The sequence below is a fragment of the Giraffa tippelskirchi genome, chromosome 2, assembly GCF_054371585.1.
Source record: "Giraffa tippelskirchi isolate mGirTip1 chromosome 2, T2T-mGirTip1v1.2.pri, whole genome shotgun sequence".
Lineage (NCBI taxonomy): Eukaryota > Metazoa > Chordata > Mammalia > Artiodactyla > Giraffidae > Giraffa > Giraffa tippelskirchi.
Window position 1 is genome coordinate 32,205,100 of NC_137276.1, and position 18,179 is coordinate 32,223,278.

Sequence of the window (18,179 nt, forward strand, 5' to 3'; positions counted from 1 at the left end):
AGTAGTGCCACTGTCCAAATCAGGGTCACTCTCATTCTGGGGGGGAGTTAACTTCTGCACTCCCCTTGGAGAAGTGGGGTTGCTGCCATCTTGTCAGAGAATGTGTGAGGGAGGGGAGGAAACTTGCTTGGCCTTTGCCATTTGTGTACTGCCACCTCCCCCCCCACACACACACAGCCTGGTGCTCCTGTTCCACCCTTAAGGTCTCAGGCTAAGTGATGTAGGTGAGGTCACCGCGGGCTGGGGAGCGTCCTTTCACCAAGGATTGAAAAAGCAAGTCTGGTGGGGCCCTAGAGTCGTTTCTGCCATCGGGGAAACCTTGGCTATCGCCTGGGGAAGGGGGTCCAGGCTGCAAAAGAAGATCCCCTCCCCCCACTCTGGACCAGCAGCTGCAGCTGCGGGTGCCTGCGTCCAAGTGTGTGCATCCTCGGGGTGTGTGTGTGTGTGTGTGTGTGTGTGTGTGTGTGTGTGTGTGTGTGTGTAGAGCTGGCGAAGGTCGGGACGTGACAGGTCCAACTGTGGGCCCCCCACTCCCCCGCAGCCCCTGCCCGCTGTCGGATGTTCCACCTTTGAAACTAAGCCCGCTCTCGCAGCGGCGGGCGAGTGGTAGTCTGGAGGCGGGGGTGGGGAGGGGGCGTGGGGGGAGGGTGGGGAGGAGTCTGGCTCTGGTTGTGTGCTTTTCGATTGATGGATGACTGCCGGGTGGGAGCGAGCGTGCGGGTGTGAGTGTGTGTGTGTGTATGTGTGTGTGCGCGGGGTGCGTGCGCGCGCGGGGCCTGCCCATTTTCCTCCTCGCAGCAGTCAGTTGGGAGCTGGAGGGAGGGAAGGAGACGCAGCCAGCGAGAAACGGAGAGGAGCTGAGCGCCCTCCGCCCAAGGCGCGCTCCCTCCGTCCGCGCACAGGCGCCGGCGCTTGGAGGAGCAAGGTGCCCCCCAGCCCGCAAGGGCGCAGCGTACAAGCTCACGGTCTCCTCGGTGGCTCTGCCCCGGGACTGCACCTGGAGGCCACCCCGGACGGGGATGGTGAGCGGCTGCCGCCGTCTGGCGCGGAAGCGGGACGCGGTGAGGGCACCATGGCGCTGACACCCCCGAGGGGGCCCTCGGCGTTGCTCGTCCGGCCCGCGCTCTGGCTGCTGCTGTGGGCAGCCGCGTGGCGCCTGGGTGCCACGGGGTGCCCCGCCCTCTGCACCTGCGCTGGCACCACGGTGGATTGCCACGGCACCGGGCTGCGGGCCGTCCCCAAGAACATCCCGCGGAACACGGAGCGCCTGTGAGTATGGTCCCCATCCTTAGCCCGCGGGAGCCCGGAGGTTGCCTTCCCACCCCGACGCAATTCAGGGCCAAAGATGGGGGGCAAGACCGTCGGGGCCTGGGCTCTGCAGCGAATAAAGGAGTCAGTGCCTGCCAGGGGCCAGGAGCCGGGAGAGCTGCCGTTTCCTTTTCTTGGGATTCGAAGGGCCCTTGTGGGGCTGTCAGCTCCCATCCTCACACCTGCACCCTGAGCTCAGTATCGCAGGCCTTCCCACTGCGCCAGTACTTGGTTTCTCCAGGGTGCCTATGAATTGGTGCCAGAAAGCCTTGCTGGCCCCAGGAGGGACGTGCCTCCTGCTCACCACGCACCGTGGCTCCTTCTGGGCACATGGGGCTCGGTCTGTGTTCTGAGTGGAAGTTGTGCCTTTGGGCTCTGAGGGCTTGCAGGTTGCTGATGGGCAGCAAGAGGGGATGAAGTTGAAGTTTCTAGTCCTCCTCCCCACTCACCCCCCAACTGCATTGCTCCCCATTGTTTGCCCCAGAGCCTTTAGGATTTTTCCCTTGCAGGTAGGAGGCATGGTCCCCTACCACACATCCAGCCATCCCCAACCCAGACAGACAATGGACGTGAGGAATTGGGGTTTGAGGCTTGGGATATGTTATATTCAGTACCCAGAGAGGGGTAGATGTGACCCGGACCAGGAGGCCGTGAATAATGCTGAGAGGTCAGGAACTAGGAGTGGGAGACACGAGGTTAAAAACATTGACCATGACAAGTCATAAAAAAACATCATTTCTCTTAGCCTGTTGTCTCCCACTTATAAATTCTCGAGAAAACTCAGCCCTTTCTAGACTGGCTAAGCTTTGTAGCGTGTGAGTGGTTAGCATGTTTGTATGTGGTTAGCTTGCGTGTGTGTTTATAGACCTATATAATTTGTTTTCCCCGATTCTCTTGCAGAATGTGTGTGTGTGTGTGAATTCCTGGGATCTGTGGGGTCACCTCAGTCATTTGCATGAAGCTGGGAGAGTCTCCATGTCCATGGGCTGTGTGTGTAGATTTTTGGTCTCACGCGGGGCCTTTGTGCTGCTTGTAGAGGTAGATGCCTTGGGAGATTTTTGAACTGGACTTGGGAGGAGGCTGCCAGCCCCTTTGAAACCAGCCTTCTTCTTCTCACACTCCTGGGCCCCTGCAGTGGCTCTTGAGAACTTTTGAGTGTATTTTCATGACTCCTAGCTGGTCAGAGGCAGAAATCTGACCCTGGGGAGAACAGTCTCCTGGATCAAACTCTGTACCAAGGTCAGCAATGAGCACATTGGCTGAGACTGAAAAATTCCCGTGGAGGGTTGAGAGAATTTGCAATCTAGATGTAATCTAGATGGGAATTGATGCATGTGTGTGTGTGCATGTGTGTGTGTGTGTGTGTGTGTGTTGTGATGCTGGGGAAAGATGCTGCATCAGGAGAGGCTAGAACAAACTGACATTCCTTTGGGATCCTGTGTGGTCCTGGAGAGGAACAGGTCAGAAATCTGTCTAGAGGATGCCCAAGGCTTCAGGGTCACCCTCCACACCTGTTCCCTCTGGACCTCCTCTCTGTTCCTTTGCCTTGTCCTTGGGGCATTTCTCCTGTAGCTGTTACCCTGGTAGCAGCCTAGGTCTGAGAATTTTAGCCCCTCTCCTTTGCTTTTGGGTCTGAATCTTGAAGTTGTCTCATTTCTTGCTCTCTCTCCACCTTTAGTTTTGAGGACAAGGTCTGTTTTAACTTTGATGAACTGTTGAACTCTTGCAAATCAGAATGAGATGTAAGTGAAATTTCCTGGTGTAAAGTCAGTCATTTGCTGTGTGACCTCGGGCAGGTTACTTAACTTCTTTGAGCCTTTGTTGTTTTCTATCAGGAAAAGGAGGCTGTTGATACATAAGGTCTCTGGTTCTTGTGAGGACTGAAGATAATGTGTGGAAAGTGCTTGGTACATTGTGAGACCAGCTAAATGAGAGCCATCTTCATTATGATAGGATCAGGAGAAGAGTCTTGTTACTTAAGTTAGCAAACATTTAGGCAGCCAGTAGCTGCCCTGGGTGTTGAGGCTCCAGTTGGGAGTGAGCAAGCCCCTGCTCTCAAGGGATGTACCATTGAGAGGACAGGGCAGGGGACAGGGAACTGTAAGCTCTGGCAGCAGAGTGGGGTCATGGGGGAAGCTTTGGGATTAGAAGATCTTTTCTCGGGTGAAGGAGGTTCTCAGAGGATAGACTGTTTTATGAGGGTACTTTGGGACCCAACAGTGATTGGGTCAGATTTTGCCAAGGGGAGGGGGCAGGTGGCCCGGACAGGGAATGCACGAGCAAAAGGCCTACAAATGTGAGTGTGCCCGGCCTGCTGGGTGAACGGACCAGCTTTGCTGCGGGGCTGAAACATGCCACGTCCAGGGGGATGTGATGGGACTTGAGGTTGGGAAGGGTCAGGAAGGCCTATCTCTATCTGGACTTTTCCTTTGGAGACTTCAGGGTTGGGACATAGGAGTGAGTTGTCAGGTCTGAACCTTGCTGTGTGCATGACTTCTCAGAGTGGGAAAGGCTGTGAAAGTCAAGGGAGTCTGCGTTTTCAATAGACGGGCCGCGAAAGAGCCATTTGAAGAGGAAAACACGTCCTGAAGAGAGGCCTTGGGCGACTCAAAATAACTGTGGCAAATGCTCTGTCTAATCAATATGGGTGTCGTGCAGTATCAGAGCCCGAAACAGCGGCTTCTTCCGAGGCTGTGAAATTTTTATAGACCGCAGCTGTGCATTCGTTTGTCTTTTGTCCTCCGGGCAGTTTCTCCAGCAGCCTGTGCGGCCCAGCAACTTTATGATCATGTATTCCATACCTCGGGGTCCAGCACGTCTCCCCACGTGGGAAGAAATTGTCATTGGTTTTCTGTGGAGACTTCTGGGAAAAGGGTGAGGGGGCTCCGGAGCTATTGAGGAAATGGGTTCAGCCAGAGGGGCTGTGGGCCGGGTGGCCAGTGGGGAAAGGCTGCTGAATAATTCACTGCAGAGGAATAATTGAAATCCAGGGCAAGGTTGGGGGTGTGGTGGAGGAGGCCTGGGAGCTTGTCTCTTTGTAGGGCCCAGACTCAGAGGGACCCCGTCATGGCCACTATTGTTTTTTCTTCCACTCAAGGACCTTGGCTTTCAGTTGGGTCTTTTTTTTTTTTTTTGATTAAAAAAAAAATCTTTTGGACTAGAATGTTTCAGAGAGTGTGATGAGAGTGTGCAGTGCGCATGGACGCCACTTCTCCTCTCGACCCTGGACATTTGTATTCCAGGCTTGCCACTGATGCTCCTTGTGGGTGTAGGACACAGGGAGGAGAGAGGCTGGAGGATGGAGAGACGGCCCTGGGAAGGCCTGCTGGCTTGTTTTCCTCCAGGTCCAGCATTTTTTCCTGCCCTTTGGGCCCTGGGGGGGGTCTATGTTCCTGCTTTCCTCGATAAGTTCCCTTGCCTCCTAGCCAGTCCATCTTCTGCCCTAGCTCCCTGCCCACTGCAGGGGCCTGGGAGGCCCTTGCCTTCTCTCAGCTTAGCCACCTGTGTCTGGGGGCCTCCTTCAATGGGGGTGGGTGGTTGTGACCAAGGAAGACTGCCCAGGGCACCCTCAGGCTGATTGTCTGGGAGCCTATTTGGAATTCCAAATAGTGATTGGGTGGTGGCTGCAGTGAGAGGGCTCAGAGGGCCAGACAGGAGCCATGTCTGCCTCTGGGGCTTGGGCTGTCAGGGCAGGACTCTGGTCTCCTGCACTGGAGAGCTGTGATGTGTAGGGGATACTGGCTACTGGAGAGGCTCATGTCTCTAGTAGCAGGTGTGCTGGGCTTATTGCTGGGCTCTGAGTGACTGGTGGTGCTGCCTGGTGCTGCCACTCCATCAGACCTGAGACCCAGTTTCCCCATCTGTAAAAGGGGGTGACGACTGTGGATTGATGGTGAGGATTAAGTGAGAGCATGCGTATAGAGGACCTGCAGGCTCACTTGGCACATGGTGGGTGTCCTACTGTCCTTCTGCTTCTGGGGAGAGTGACACCTGCTACCTCTGGGTTTTTACCAGACTTCGTGTGTGAAAATGCTTTGTGATTCAAACGTTAGGTGAGGTGATTGTTATTTTTATTACTGGAGAAGCGTTGAAGGCTTGAGGGTTCAGGTGGGGCAGGAGAGAGTGTAGGGGGAGAAAAACATTTGAGTGTTGGCCAGGTTGCACGCTGGATTCTGACTCTCAGAGTGCTCCTTCCCTGGGCTGCCCCATGTCCCTTAGGATTTGGGGTGCAGGTCAGTGTCCTGCAGGGCCTCTCTGTAGGGTGGACAGCTCTGAGGCCAGATTGCTTAGCTGTTTAGCCCCTCTCTGCCATTCAGCAGCTGTGGGGACCATGGGCAGGTTATGGGGTTTAATTCACTCACTCAACAGATAGCTGTCTCTTGAGTGTCTGCATGGTGCCGAATGAATAGTCCCGGCTGGAAATTGAAACCGCCCCTCTCTCTCCGAATTTAGTCCAGCAGGGGAGATGGAGATGAATGACACAATATGAGAAGAATCAAGTAATCGCAAACTGAGATAAGTGTGACTTCTGAGACTCCCATTTCCTCGCCCCTAAGATGGGGGTGATGACAGGACTTGCTTCAGAGGGTGGTCCTGAGGATTGAATGTGGTGATGCTGGGAGAAGCACTTTGCACTGGGCCTGGCGGACAGCAAGTGCCCAATAAACGGCAGTATTATTATTGTTATTAAGGTGACAGAGAATTGCAGGGCTGTGAAAGGAACTTGGGCACCACTCAATGCTGGATCCCAGCACAGCCATACTCTCTCGTCAGGCATCCTCCAGGGGCTCTGGATCCCCAGGGAACACTGATGGACTTGGAGACCTGGCTGCCCCTTCTGTGGTGCCCTATTTCTGAGGCAGGAGGCCTGCTGTGGTGGCCCAGGCTGCCCGAGGCTGCCAGCAGGGGTGGCCGTGCTCTTTGGGGTCCAGCTGAGGGGCGGCGGGGGGGGACAGGCAGCCCCCACATTACTGGGAGCAGACGGGAGCTTGGCGGAGTTGCCGCCTCCAGTTCTGTGCCGGCATTAGCAGCTCGGCAGGACTCTTGCTTAATGGGATTTTCTTCCCAAATGCTGTAATTATCGCCATACAAATACTTATTACCCAGAGCAGATGACGGCCGGGCCTTGGGCAGTAGCCAGGGAGCTGCGATGTGCTCGGGGTGGAGAATTGGCTTCTCTTTTTAAGCTCGAGACCCCCTCCTCTTCTTTCTGGATCCCAGCCTGCGGCAGACAAACAGCTGTTGGGCACCTGCCGTGTGCAGTGTCTGGAGAGGTCCAGGGTACGGACTCGCTCCTCTGGGAGCTTGCAGCCTGGAGGCTGGAGAAAGGTCTGTCTGTGAAAGAACAGATGTGTAAGGATGCTTACAGGGATGCAGGACGCAGAGCACAGCGGGTGAGCAGGGCAGCCTTGGGTGTGAGAATGGTCTGGTTTGAATCTTGGCTTCATCAGCTACCACTTGAGAAAACTCGGCCGGCTCACGAATGACTCAATTTCCTCATCTGTAAAATGGGAGCACTTACCTTGTAGGGCCGTGACTTCAGATGAAATAGTGCACATAAGATGGTTAGAATAATGTTGGCATGTAGAAAGTACTCCATGGATGTTAGAGATGAGGAGATGGGAGTGAGACATAGAGGAGGAGATGGAGCCCTGCGGAAGGTGGGATTTGAACCGGGCCTTGAAGTTTGGGCAGGACTTAGGTGGGCGAGCGGTGAAGCCAGGGCAAAGGAGTCTGGGGGCATCCAGAGGTGAGTGCCGTATGTTTGGGAAGGAGAGTGAGGAGCAGACCCAACTGATGGGGTGAATGTTTGTGTTGGTGAGTTCTGAGAGGGGAGACTGAAGTAACAGGTGGGCACACATTCCCCACGGGAATGGGGAGCCATTGGGGGTTGTGTGTGTGTAAAATTTTATATTATCATTATCATTTTTACTATTCAGTGATGTTTAATAAATCTACAGAGTTGTGCAGATAAAACCATGGCCCAATTTAAAAATATTTCCATCTCCCAAATGGAGAAAGCAATGGCAACCCACTCTAGTACTCTTGCCTGGAGAATCCCATGGATGGAGGAGCCTGGTAGGCTGCAGCCCATGGGGTCTCGAAGAGTGGGACATGACTGAGCGACTTCACTTTCACTTTTCACTTTCATGCATTGGAGAAGGAAATGGCAACCCACTCCAGTGTTCTTGCCTGGAGAATCCTGGGGACGGTGGAGCCTGGTGGGCTGCCGTCTATGGGGTCGCAGAGAGTCGGACATGACTGAAGAGACTTAACAGCAGCAGCAGCAAACACCAAAAAATTGCAACAAAAGAATATCCCTTATCCAGACTCAGTTGTTTGTATTTTGCCCACTTTGCTTTATCATGTTACACACACACACACACACACACACACACACACACACACTTTGTTTTCCCTGAACCATTTAAGAGTAGATTGGAGGCATAACTTTTTTCCTCTAAATATTTCAGTGTGTATTTTTCTAAGGACAGTAAGGCTATGAAAATCAGAAAATTTAACATTGGTACAATATTATAATCTACTCCATGGTTCATGTTAGAATTTTATCATTTGTATTAATAATGTCTTTTGTAGCTGTTTTTTTGTTATTGTTGCCCAAGTTCAGAATCTTGTCCAGGATCACACAGGGCATCTGCTTGTCATGGTTATTTAATCTCTTTTAATTTGGACCGGTTCCTTAGCCTTTCTTTTTTTCGACCTTGACATTTTGGAAGAATACTGGCCAGTTATTTTGTAGAATGCCCCTCAGTTTGGCTTCATCTGCTCTTTTCTCATGATTGCATTCAGATTACACACTTCTGCCGGGGTGTGAACAAGCAATGTTGTGTCCTTCTCAGTGGGTGATGTCAGAAGACACATGATGTCAATTTGTCCCAATATTGGTGATTTTAGCTTTGATTACTTGGTAATTTGGTGTCTTCTTGGCTTCTCTGCTGAAAAGTTACTACTTCCCTCTTGTTATTAATAATTAACTTGCCAGCAGATACTTTGGGGTCATGTAAATATCCTGCTCATCAAACTTTCATTCACTAGTTTTAGTACCAGTGATGAGAAATTTCTGACTCCATCATTTTTTCTCTATGTATTACCTGGCATCCCACTGCAAGGAAGAACTTCAACTTCTCCATCTGTTTGTTATTTATTTGTAATAGTATGGACTGCGGATTATTATTTTATTCATTTGGTTATAAGTTGTAATAATGTTAGTACATTATTTTGATGTCAGAGTGTCTCACATTTGGCCAGTGGGAGCCTCTTCAAGCCTGCTCCCTTGTGCTGTTGAGAAGACCCTTTAAGTCCTTGCCCCCGGGGGTTTTGAGTGGAGAGTAACAAGTGCAAAATGGTGTTTTAAGATATTCTGTCTCCTGATTTTGGTGTGGACCATCAGTGGAGGGAGAGAATAGCTGGTGGTGGGAAGACCAGTTGGTTATGCTGCTGCTGCTGCTGCTGCTGTTAAGTCGCTTCAGTTGTGTCCGACTCTGTGTGACCCCATAGACGGCAGCTCACCAGTTGATTGTGGTGACTGTGATTTCTGACAGCTGATTTTCTATCACTGCTGTGTTTTTATTCTTTTAAGAAACTTAAAAAACACTTTTATCCCTGGTCAGGGAACTAGACCCGAGCGCTGCAACTAAAAGCCTGCGTGCCACAGCTAAGACCTGGCACACCCAAATAATAAAATAAAACAAAACAAAAGAAGAAAACCAAGCAATTTTAGACTTTTAGAAAATTTGCAAAAACAGTAGAGAGAATTCCCATACACCCTTTATCCAGCTTCCCCTAATGTTAACATCTTTCTTAATCATAATTCCCTAATCAAAACCAAGAAATTACCATTGGTACACTACAGTTAGCTCAGGTATAGACTTTATTTGCATTCCGTTAGTTTTCCCACCAGTGTCTTTTTCCATTACAAGATCAACCCAAGAGCCCACATTGCATTTAGTTGTCATTTCTCCTTAGTCTCCTTCAATCTGCGATAATTCCTAAGTCTTTCATTGTTCTTTATGACCCTGACATTTATAAAAATAACTAGTTATTTATTTTGTAGACTGCTCTCCAGTTGCGTTTGGTGTTTTCTCCCAATTGGATTGAGGTTGTGTTTTGTCAAGAATGTCACCAAGGTGATGTACTCTTCCCAGAGCGTCCTATCAGAGGTGGATGACATCAGTCTGTGTCACTGCTGGTGATGTTAATCTTGATTTCTTGGTTAAGATGGTGTCTGCCAGGTTTAACCACTATAACATTATTTTTACACTTGCAATTGTTAAATACTTGGAAGGAGATACTTTGAGAGTGTGTAATATCCTTTTTGTCCTCAAATTCTCACCTACTAATTTTAGAATCCATTAATGGATGTTGCCTGCAACCATTACTATCCAATTTTGCTTTTCTATTTCCCTCATTCCTTCTACATTTGTTAATCGTAATTCTTCTGTAGGGAAGAAAAATCTTATTTCTTTTTAAGAAGGTGGTTTTCTTGATGGGTACCTTGGGTTTTGAGTTTCCTGAGGGCAGGGACTGTGTCTCCTGTATCTTTGTATTTCCATCTCCTGGTGCATCGTAGGTGTTCAAAAAAATGTGTTTAATGAATTTTTTTTTTAAACCTGTGGTAGGACATTTCATGATCTTGATCTTTGCTTTAGGAAATGTGGTCATTGTGGTAGGCTGAATAATGGTCCTCTAAGATGTCCACATTCTAATCACTGGAACCTATGAATATGTTACCTTACTGGGACAAAGGAACTGAGCAGATGTGATTAAGTTGAAGATCTTGAGATAAGAGATGATTTTAGATTACTTGGGAGGGCTCAACAAAATCATTAACTTCCCAGGTGGCACAGTGGTCAAGAATCTGCCTGGACATGCCGGAGACAAAAGAGATATGCATTTGATCCCTGGGTTGGGAAGATCCCCTGGACGAGGAAATGGCAACCCACTCCAGTATTCTTGCCTGGAGAATCCCATGGACAGAGGAGCCTGGAGGCCTACAGTACATGGGGTCACAAAGGGTCAGACATGACTGAGCAACTGAGCACACATGCTGCAAAATCACAAGTGTTCCTAAAGAGAGGCAGGAGGGTCAGAGTCAGGAGCAGGAGAAATGTGACAATGGAAGCAAGCGATTGGACTGATGTGGAGAAGAGGCCATGAGCCTAAGAATGCAGGTGGCCTCTAGATGAAAAAGGCAAGGGGGTGGATTTCCCCCTAAAGCCTCCAGAAAGGATTGCAGCCCTGGGAGCATCTCGACTTTAACCCAGTGAGATTGATTTTAGACTTCTAATCCTCAGAACTGTAAGATAATGTATTTGTCTTGTGTTTAAGTGGTAATTTGTTATAGCAGCAGCAGGCAGCTACCATAGTCCTCAAAGGGTTTGGAGGGTACAGTAGAGGCCAGGGTATGAGAGGAGGCAGACCTGGACTGAGGCTGAGAGTGCAGAAAGAGCAAATGGGACCATCATGAGTGACCCCATGGCCTGAGCTTGGGAGAATGATCTTGCAGAGTAAAGTTGGGTAGGGTGACTGATCCTTGAGGAGAAGCCGTGAAATTGGCTTCTCCTCTTTTGTTTGAATTGTCAATAAAAACTATGTGAAAAAAATAACTCTAGAGGTAGGAATAGGGGAAGGTGATTCTGTTGAGTGTTCAGACTGGAGAGACAGTTGGGAGGGTCTCCTAGGAAAGTGGTGGGATCCATGAGGGCAGTGGGACAGAGACGTCAATGGGAAAAAGAATCTCCTAGGAAGCTGGTATAAATGCAGATTCCCAGGCCTGTCCCAGAGTTGTTGAGTCAGCAGGTCTTAAAGACAAAGGCCATTTTGGTGATTCAGCTGTGGGAGGAGCTGTGAAACACTATTTGGTGCTGGAGTTTCCTGGTGAAGAAAGTGCATCCGTTGAAGGCAGGAGGACTGCCCAAAGGGCAGTTGGAAGGGAGAGCCACCAGGGAGGAGCTGGGGAGGAGCAAGAAGAGCTTTCATCCTGGATTTAATGCAGGGGCCCTGACTCAACGTTTGTGATTCCCACCTGGGCGGTGCAGTCACTGCCAAAGCTGAAGAAGGCATTTGGAGATGGGGCAGGGGAGAGGGTTAACTGTGTGGAGAGCAGCCAGTCTGTCTGAGGATGAGGGCCAAGGAACGCTCTGGGGCTGCGATTCGGGGTCATTGGCAAATCTGGGCAGAACGGTTTCCTGGGAGAAGTGGAAGGCGGAAGCAGATGGTGGGGAGCGAGTAGGTGGTGAGGAAGTCTGCCGGAGGAGAGATCAAGCACAGGAGCTCCGCGGGGCTCAGATGTTTGCAGAGAGGCTGGTGGATTGGAGTCCCATTGTGGGGACAGGGGCGGGAGGCGACTGTGGAAAAGAGGCACAGCCCTGGGGAGAGCAGGCGGGGAGGACCTGTGCCAGGTCAAAGAGCAGAGATGGAGAGCATCAAGGAGGGAGTTGCGATGGTGTTGGTGGTGATCATCCAGAGCCCTTTCTTTCGTGTGCAGGCTCCGACCCAGATGCTTTACTTACGTTCACTTTCACTCCTCATAACCATCCTGGGAGGAAGGCATTACAGTCTTCCCTCAGTATCCTGAGGGAGTGGTTCCAGTATATACACCCACCCACCACCACCAAGGTACCAAAATCCCCCACGCTCAAGTCCCTTCTATAAAACGGTGTACCATCTGCATATCACCTACTCACATCCTCTCCTGTACTTTAAATCATCTCTAGATTACTTATCATACCTAATATGAGATAAATACTATATAAATAGTTGTAAATACAATGTAAATGACATTGCTTTGGGAACTTTCTGGAATTTTTTTTTGAATATTTTTGATCTGCGGTTGATTGAATTTGTGGAGGTGGAACCCCCAGAAAAGGGGGATGAAAGCCGGCTGTACTTAACCACTGCTTTGTAGATGAGGAGAATGTTCAGAGAAGTGGAGCCATCTGTCCTGGGTCAAACAGCCAGCTGGTAAGTGGTGCTCTGAGACTCGAGGCTCTGAGATGTGTTCATATTTAATTTGTTTTGAACTTTCTGTATTTTTTTGGTTGTATTGGTCTTTACTGCTGTGCACAGGCTTCCTCTGGCCGCAGCGAATGGGGATTACTCTTCATTGTGGTGTGTGGGCTTCTCATTGTGGCGGCGTCTCTTATTGCAGAGCACTGGCTCTAGGTCCACGGGCTTCAGCTGTTGCGGCTCTCGGGCTCAGTAGTTGTGGCACACGGGCTCAGTTACTCCACTGCGTGTGGAATCTTCCTGGATCAGACTTTGAACCTGTGTCTCCTGCACTGGTGTCGGATTCATATCCACTGTGCCATCAGGGAAGTCCTGTGTTTAATTTTTAAATTTGACTACCCATCTTGATAAAGCCTGGCTTTATTCATTCACTCATCAGACGTTCATTTAGCACCTACAAAACCTCTGTCAGGGCTTAGCCCCAGGGCACAAAGGGGAACTGGCCAAGATTGATTCCTGCTTGCACATGTTTACTGGCTGGAGCCAAGTCGCAAGCTGGCATAGGGAGGGGTGTCCAGCTTAGGGGCTGGGGAATGCTGGCAGTTGGTGTTGCAGGTGAAGGTCAGGGTCAGGGAGTTAGCTGGTGGGTGAACTCTTAGGGGCCTGGGGTGGGCAGTGAGTGGAGAGGGGGCTTGTAGGTGCTGGACATGGAGGCTTGGTGGCTGGAAGTGGAGCCTGTCTCTAGGGTTGTGGTTTCGGGGCAGGCCACAGACCTGAGAATGGCATTGGCAAGAAGGAAACTGGACCTCAATAGTGAAGGAACTGGGGTGCACTTGGGCCTCAGAACAGAATACACCATGGAGTTGGGATTAATGGCTGAGTCCTGATCACCTCCCATCCATTAGGGCAGCTACTATAAAAAAACCAGGAAATGACAAGTGGCAGCAAAGATGTGGAGAAATTGGAAACCTTTTGAGTTGTTTCTGGAAATTTAAAACAGGGCAATTGCTGTGGATAACAGTATGATGATTCCTCAAGAAGTTAAACATAGAATTACCATATAATCCAGCAAGTTTGTGTCTGGGTGTATACCCGAAAGAATTGAGAGCAGGATTTTGTACACCCAAAGATATTTGTATACCCATGTTCATAGCTGGATTATTCACAATAGGGTGGAAGCAACCACAGTGTCCACTGATGGATGAATAGATAAACAAAACCTGTAGACAGGCAATGGAATATTATTCAGCCTTAAAAAGGAAGGAAATTCTGACATATGCTATGCCATGGATGAGCCCTGAGGACATTGTGAAATAAGCCAGGTCTCCTTATCTGAGATACCCAGAGTAGTCAAATTCTCAGACCGAAGTGGTTGTCAGGAGCTGGGGGAGGGAGGAACGGGGAGTTAGTGTTTAACAGGTGTAGAATTTCAGTTTCACTGAATGAAAAAGTTCTGGAGGTCTGTCGTACAACAGTGCAAATGTACTTAACATTACTGAACTGTGCACTTAGAAATGGTTAAATGACAAATCTTGTTATATGTATTTTATAGCAATTAAAGTTAAAAAAAAACAAAACCCAAAACCTGGACCCTGGAGTCAGACATGCTAGGGTTCAAAGTCTCATGTTCTCAACCTACTTACCAGCTGGCTGATCTTGAGCTGTTACTTAAATGCTCTATGTCACAGCCAGGTGCTATGATGAGGCTTAAATGAGCCCCTTGCTTGTGATAGTATAGTCCCCAAGCCAAAGAAACAAGATGGGAGTCCAGGAGTCTGGGCAGACCAGGATGTGTAGCAGATCAGCTCTGGTGTGGGACCCCTGACTTCTCACCTTTGGAGTTTCTTGATTCGTCACACGGTGGAGGGCGGCCCCAGTCCTGAAGTTAGTGCCAGCCCCGTGGGCTCCACTGAGCGGGTGGAGGAGCCTCTGGGTCATGATCCACTGAGGCTTGAGGACTATGGGGAAGGCTGGGGGGTGATGTGAGTACGCGCCAGGCCTTGGTCTCGATGTGCAGGGAGCAGCCAGGCTCCATGGGCAGGATTGTTCTTCTGGCTTCTACTTAGTGAGGACCTACTGTGTGCCAGGCACCCTCACAGGTGATGGCTTACAGATGTGGCTTCTACCTCTCACAGCCTGGGCAGGGGAGGCTGGCCTTTACCAAAGGACCTTGTATTAAACAGACGTCTAGATCTGGAGGAGGAGCTAAGTGAGAGCCTCTGAGGAGGCGGTGGAGAGGAAGGGACGTTTGAATTGAGGCCTGAAGCACATGAGGGCTGAGCTAGCTGTGGGTGTTGGCGGGAGGAGGAGAGCAAAGGCCCTGAGACAGAAGCGCTGGTTGTTGAAAGTGGAGGAGCAGGGTGGCTGAAGCCAGGGGGCTGGTATTTTTCTAACAAGTGGATTGAGGAAAAATCAACCTTTTAATCTGTGGGCTATGGAACGGTTGTTGGTGAAACAGCAGTGTTCTCTGTGTGTAAAGCTTTCCTTGGTGGATGCCCATTTGGGAAGAGTATTTCATAATTAGTGTCAGTTTTCTTTTTCTTTCTTTTATATTTTTTGAGTCAAGGAGCTGAGAAACATGGAAAACCCACCCAACCCAATGCTATTTGGAATATGTCAGTTTTAATGCAAATTTATTCTTGCATTCAAGAAATACCTACTGAGACATCTCTCAGGTATCAGGTGCATGTACTGTGTTAGGCCCTGGAGATACAATAATGAGGAAAAACTGACCGTCTGTGTCCTCAGGGAGCTTATACCCTCATGGGGGAGTAGAGACATCAGTCAAGGAACCCCCCAAATCCATATAAAATTGCCCCTGATGGGGGCTGCAGAGCAGAGGGAGTGCCCTGTGGGCATGTGTGGGGAGGCTGGACCAATTGGGAGGAATTAGTTAGTCAAAGAGGAAGGAGGGAATGTGTAGGCAGAGGGAACAGCAAATTCAAAGGCCCTGCCATCCGAGGGCACCAATCGGAATAGGGAACATGGGGGTGGCCACATGGGAGCTTGAAGTTCATGTTGTCCATGTTAAGGAGATTTTGTCTTGATTCCAAGAGCGATGGGGGTTCATTGAAGGGCTTAAGTGGGGAGTGACATGATCAGATTTGCATCTTGAAAAGATCACTCTGGCTGTGGCCTGGAGAACAGATTGGAAGGGAGCCAGAGGGAATGAGGGGAGCCTGCTTGTGTGACTCGGCGCTCCATGCAGCCCATCCGCCCGCAGGTGGGGGTGGGGGGGCCCCTCCGCTGCTGTGGGGGCAGCAGCTGGGCAGGGAAGTTCTTCCTTCCCTGGGTTCTCCCATTTGACTATACAGACACTCAGGGCTGTGGAGTTGACCAGGGTAGGATTTCAAAGGAACTAAGGAATACAGTCCCCCAGCCTCAAGGCTTGTCTCATTCACAGAGTGCTTGTGTTCAGTTTTTGGAGACCTGGCAGGAAGGGAACTTAGAGGGCGCTGAGCCTCCCGATCACCACTGTAGATTTGGGCCCTTGGTGGGGGAACCAGCGCCAGGAGTGGCTGTCCCCACCCCCACCCCCCATCCCCGGCGCCGTGACAAATGCTTGTGAAGTTCGAGGAGCCCCCAGAATACCCCAAGAGGGGCCCAGGGTGTTTATTCCTGCAGCTTTAGGAAATCCAAGGGTTTCTTTTGGTTTATCACAAACACCCAGACGCTGGGGATCAGATTCTTGTTTCCTGAGAGGATTCAAGAAATCCTGGTGTGTTTTTGTTTTTTTCTCGGTAATTTTGCTTTAGAGGATTTTCTCCAAAATCTTTTACCACCAAGGTTTCCCTTTCAGGTTGAGACCACACAGGAACAGATGGGAATCAGGGCCATTTGCCACTGGAGTGTCTTTCCTCCTGGTGAGAAGGATCAGGGAGAAGGATGGATGCAGACTCATTACTTTTGGAAGAGGGAGGACCGTCTCAGGGCATCTGCAGCATCTGGGGGTCTGCAGGGCAGGAGCAGCTGGCTCTTCCCTGCTCAGCGTGGTCCAGCTAGGCCAGCACCAGCCTTCTAGTGGGGCTGTGGTCCTTGTGGGAAACAAAACAACAACAACAACAGTAGTAGTAAGAGTAATCACATCAGGCAATATTGATGCAGAGAGCATTTATGAATGCCAGGCACTGCTCTTGGTGCTTTAGAAGTAGTCAAGTCATTCATTTAAACCTCACCACATCTCTAAGAGGTGGGTGTTATCATTGTCTTCATTTTACAAATGGGGAACCTGAGGCACAGAGAAGTTGAACTTTGTGCCCAGGGTCACACAGCTAGTGATGGTAGAGCAGGAATTTGAAGCCAGATAATCTGGCTTTAAAGCCCGAGCTCTTAGCCATCTGACAGTGTTGCTTGGGTAGAGCCCACGGTCTTCTCATAGGGCCCCAGGATGTCCTATCTAAGTTGTTCTCAGCTCTGTCCAAGGCACGGTTGGTCAAGGTGAGGGGTGGGATAGACAGAATCCCACAACGCAAGACCTCGTGATGAAGGGGAAAGAGCTGGACGTGCAATGGCCCTGGTGTGGTTTGGTCCCAGCCCAACTGCTTATGAGCTGTGTGGCACGGGGGAATTTCGTCACCAATTTCTGGCACAGGGGAAATTTCGTCACCAATTTCTTCCTCAGTTTCCTCATCAGCAAGATGGAGAAAACATGATTCATCTCGTAGGCTACTGTGTGTGGTGAGATGAAATGAAGTATGCTTAGAGTTGGCTCAGAGCCTGCATGCAGAGGTGCCCAGTAGAGAGAAGTGCTGGATGTGGGGTCTGGTGGCAGGAACCTTGGGGAGCCCAGGGTAGCTCTGCATCCTAACTTCTTCCTGAGAAGCAAGGCTGAGAATTGCCCCCAGAGGGCCCACCCCATTTGGCCACTCTGGCTGCAAAGGTCTGAAGGTCACAGTAGCTTCTCCGTTTTTCCCAGACGGCTTGCTGGGGAGGGGTCGCCATGGCAACATTCAAGGACCACCTGTTGCAGGAATCAGGCACTGGTGAGAAATGACCCCCTTGCCTCATTCCAGCAGCCTGTGCTGAGGGTTCCAGGGGAAGTGGCCTTGCCGGGTTGGAAACTCGATCCTGATGGGCTGCCCGGTTGAGGGGAGAGAGTGGGGACAGTGGAGGCCATTCTGTCAGGCTAAGTGGCCATAATGATTTCTTAAGCTGCAGCCCGGGACCTGGAGCCCAAAGAGAGCCGCGCCTGCCTCACAGGCTGTCTTCTTGAGGGCTCTCCCTTGAGAAGAGGCATTCAGTTTAACTCTGAGTTACAGAGCAAGGCTGATGGGGGAGGTTGGGAGGGGGTGGGTGGACCTCTGTCGACATTCTTGCCTGGAAGCCACCAGCAGGGCCTCCAGAGAGAAGGGCTGCGTTTGCTTTGCTGTCTGCACCATTGTCCTCCTCTGTCTGCCTGTCCCAGGTCTTTTCTAGACTGGGAGTGGAGAGGGGGTGCAGGAAGTGAGAAGGAGAGGTTGGAGTCCACTGATGGCTGAGGAATGCGCCCCAGAGTCTGCTCAGTGGAGCCTGGTGGCAAAGGCGAGGAGCTAGGCAGGTAAATGACAGCATCATCACCAGTCCCTGCGATCCTCCTCCACAGTCTGCCTGCCTATGGGAATTCCATCCTCAGGGATTCTAAGCTCCATTTGGGCTCTGCCTTGTTCAGATATGTCTTAACATCTGTCTTTGCTTCATTTTGCTGCCTGTGAATTGAATAATTATTGTAGTCAATTGCCTGATGAACCATGGTTGCCGTGAGAAGGAATGAGTGAATGATTGTAAAATTCAACAGATTTCTCATGACCTTTGGCTGAGTAATTCCATTTCCAGGAATGTATTCCTCCCAAATGCCCACTGAACTTTATGTGGTATTATTTATTATTGAGCAATATCAAAACAGCCCACGTGTTCCAGTAACAAGG

The 18,179-nt window shown here is 50.3% G+C and overlaps 1 protein-coding gene across 4 annotated transcripts in view; it reads left to right on the forward strand.

Annotated features, from left to right (window-relative positions):
• Positions 1–621: 621 nt before the first annotated feature.
• Positions 622–18,179, forward strand: part of SLIT1 (slit guidance ligand 1) — a 178,784-nt gene continuing 161,226 nt past the window's right edge. For all 4 annotated transcript variants that reach the window (XM_081550601.1, XM_081550609.1, XM_081550594.1 and 1 more), the window contains exon 1: positions 622–1,269. In XM_081550601.1, the coding sequence (XP_081406727.1) occupies positions 692–1,269 (578 nt within the window). In that variant the 5' untranslated portion in view covers positions 622–691. The remainder of the gene's footprint in view (positions 1,270–18,179) is intronic.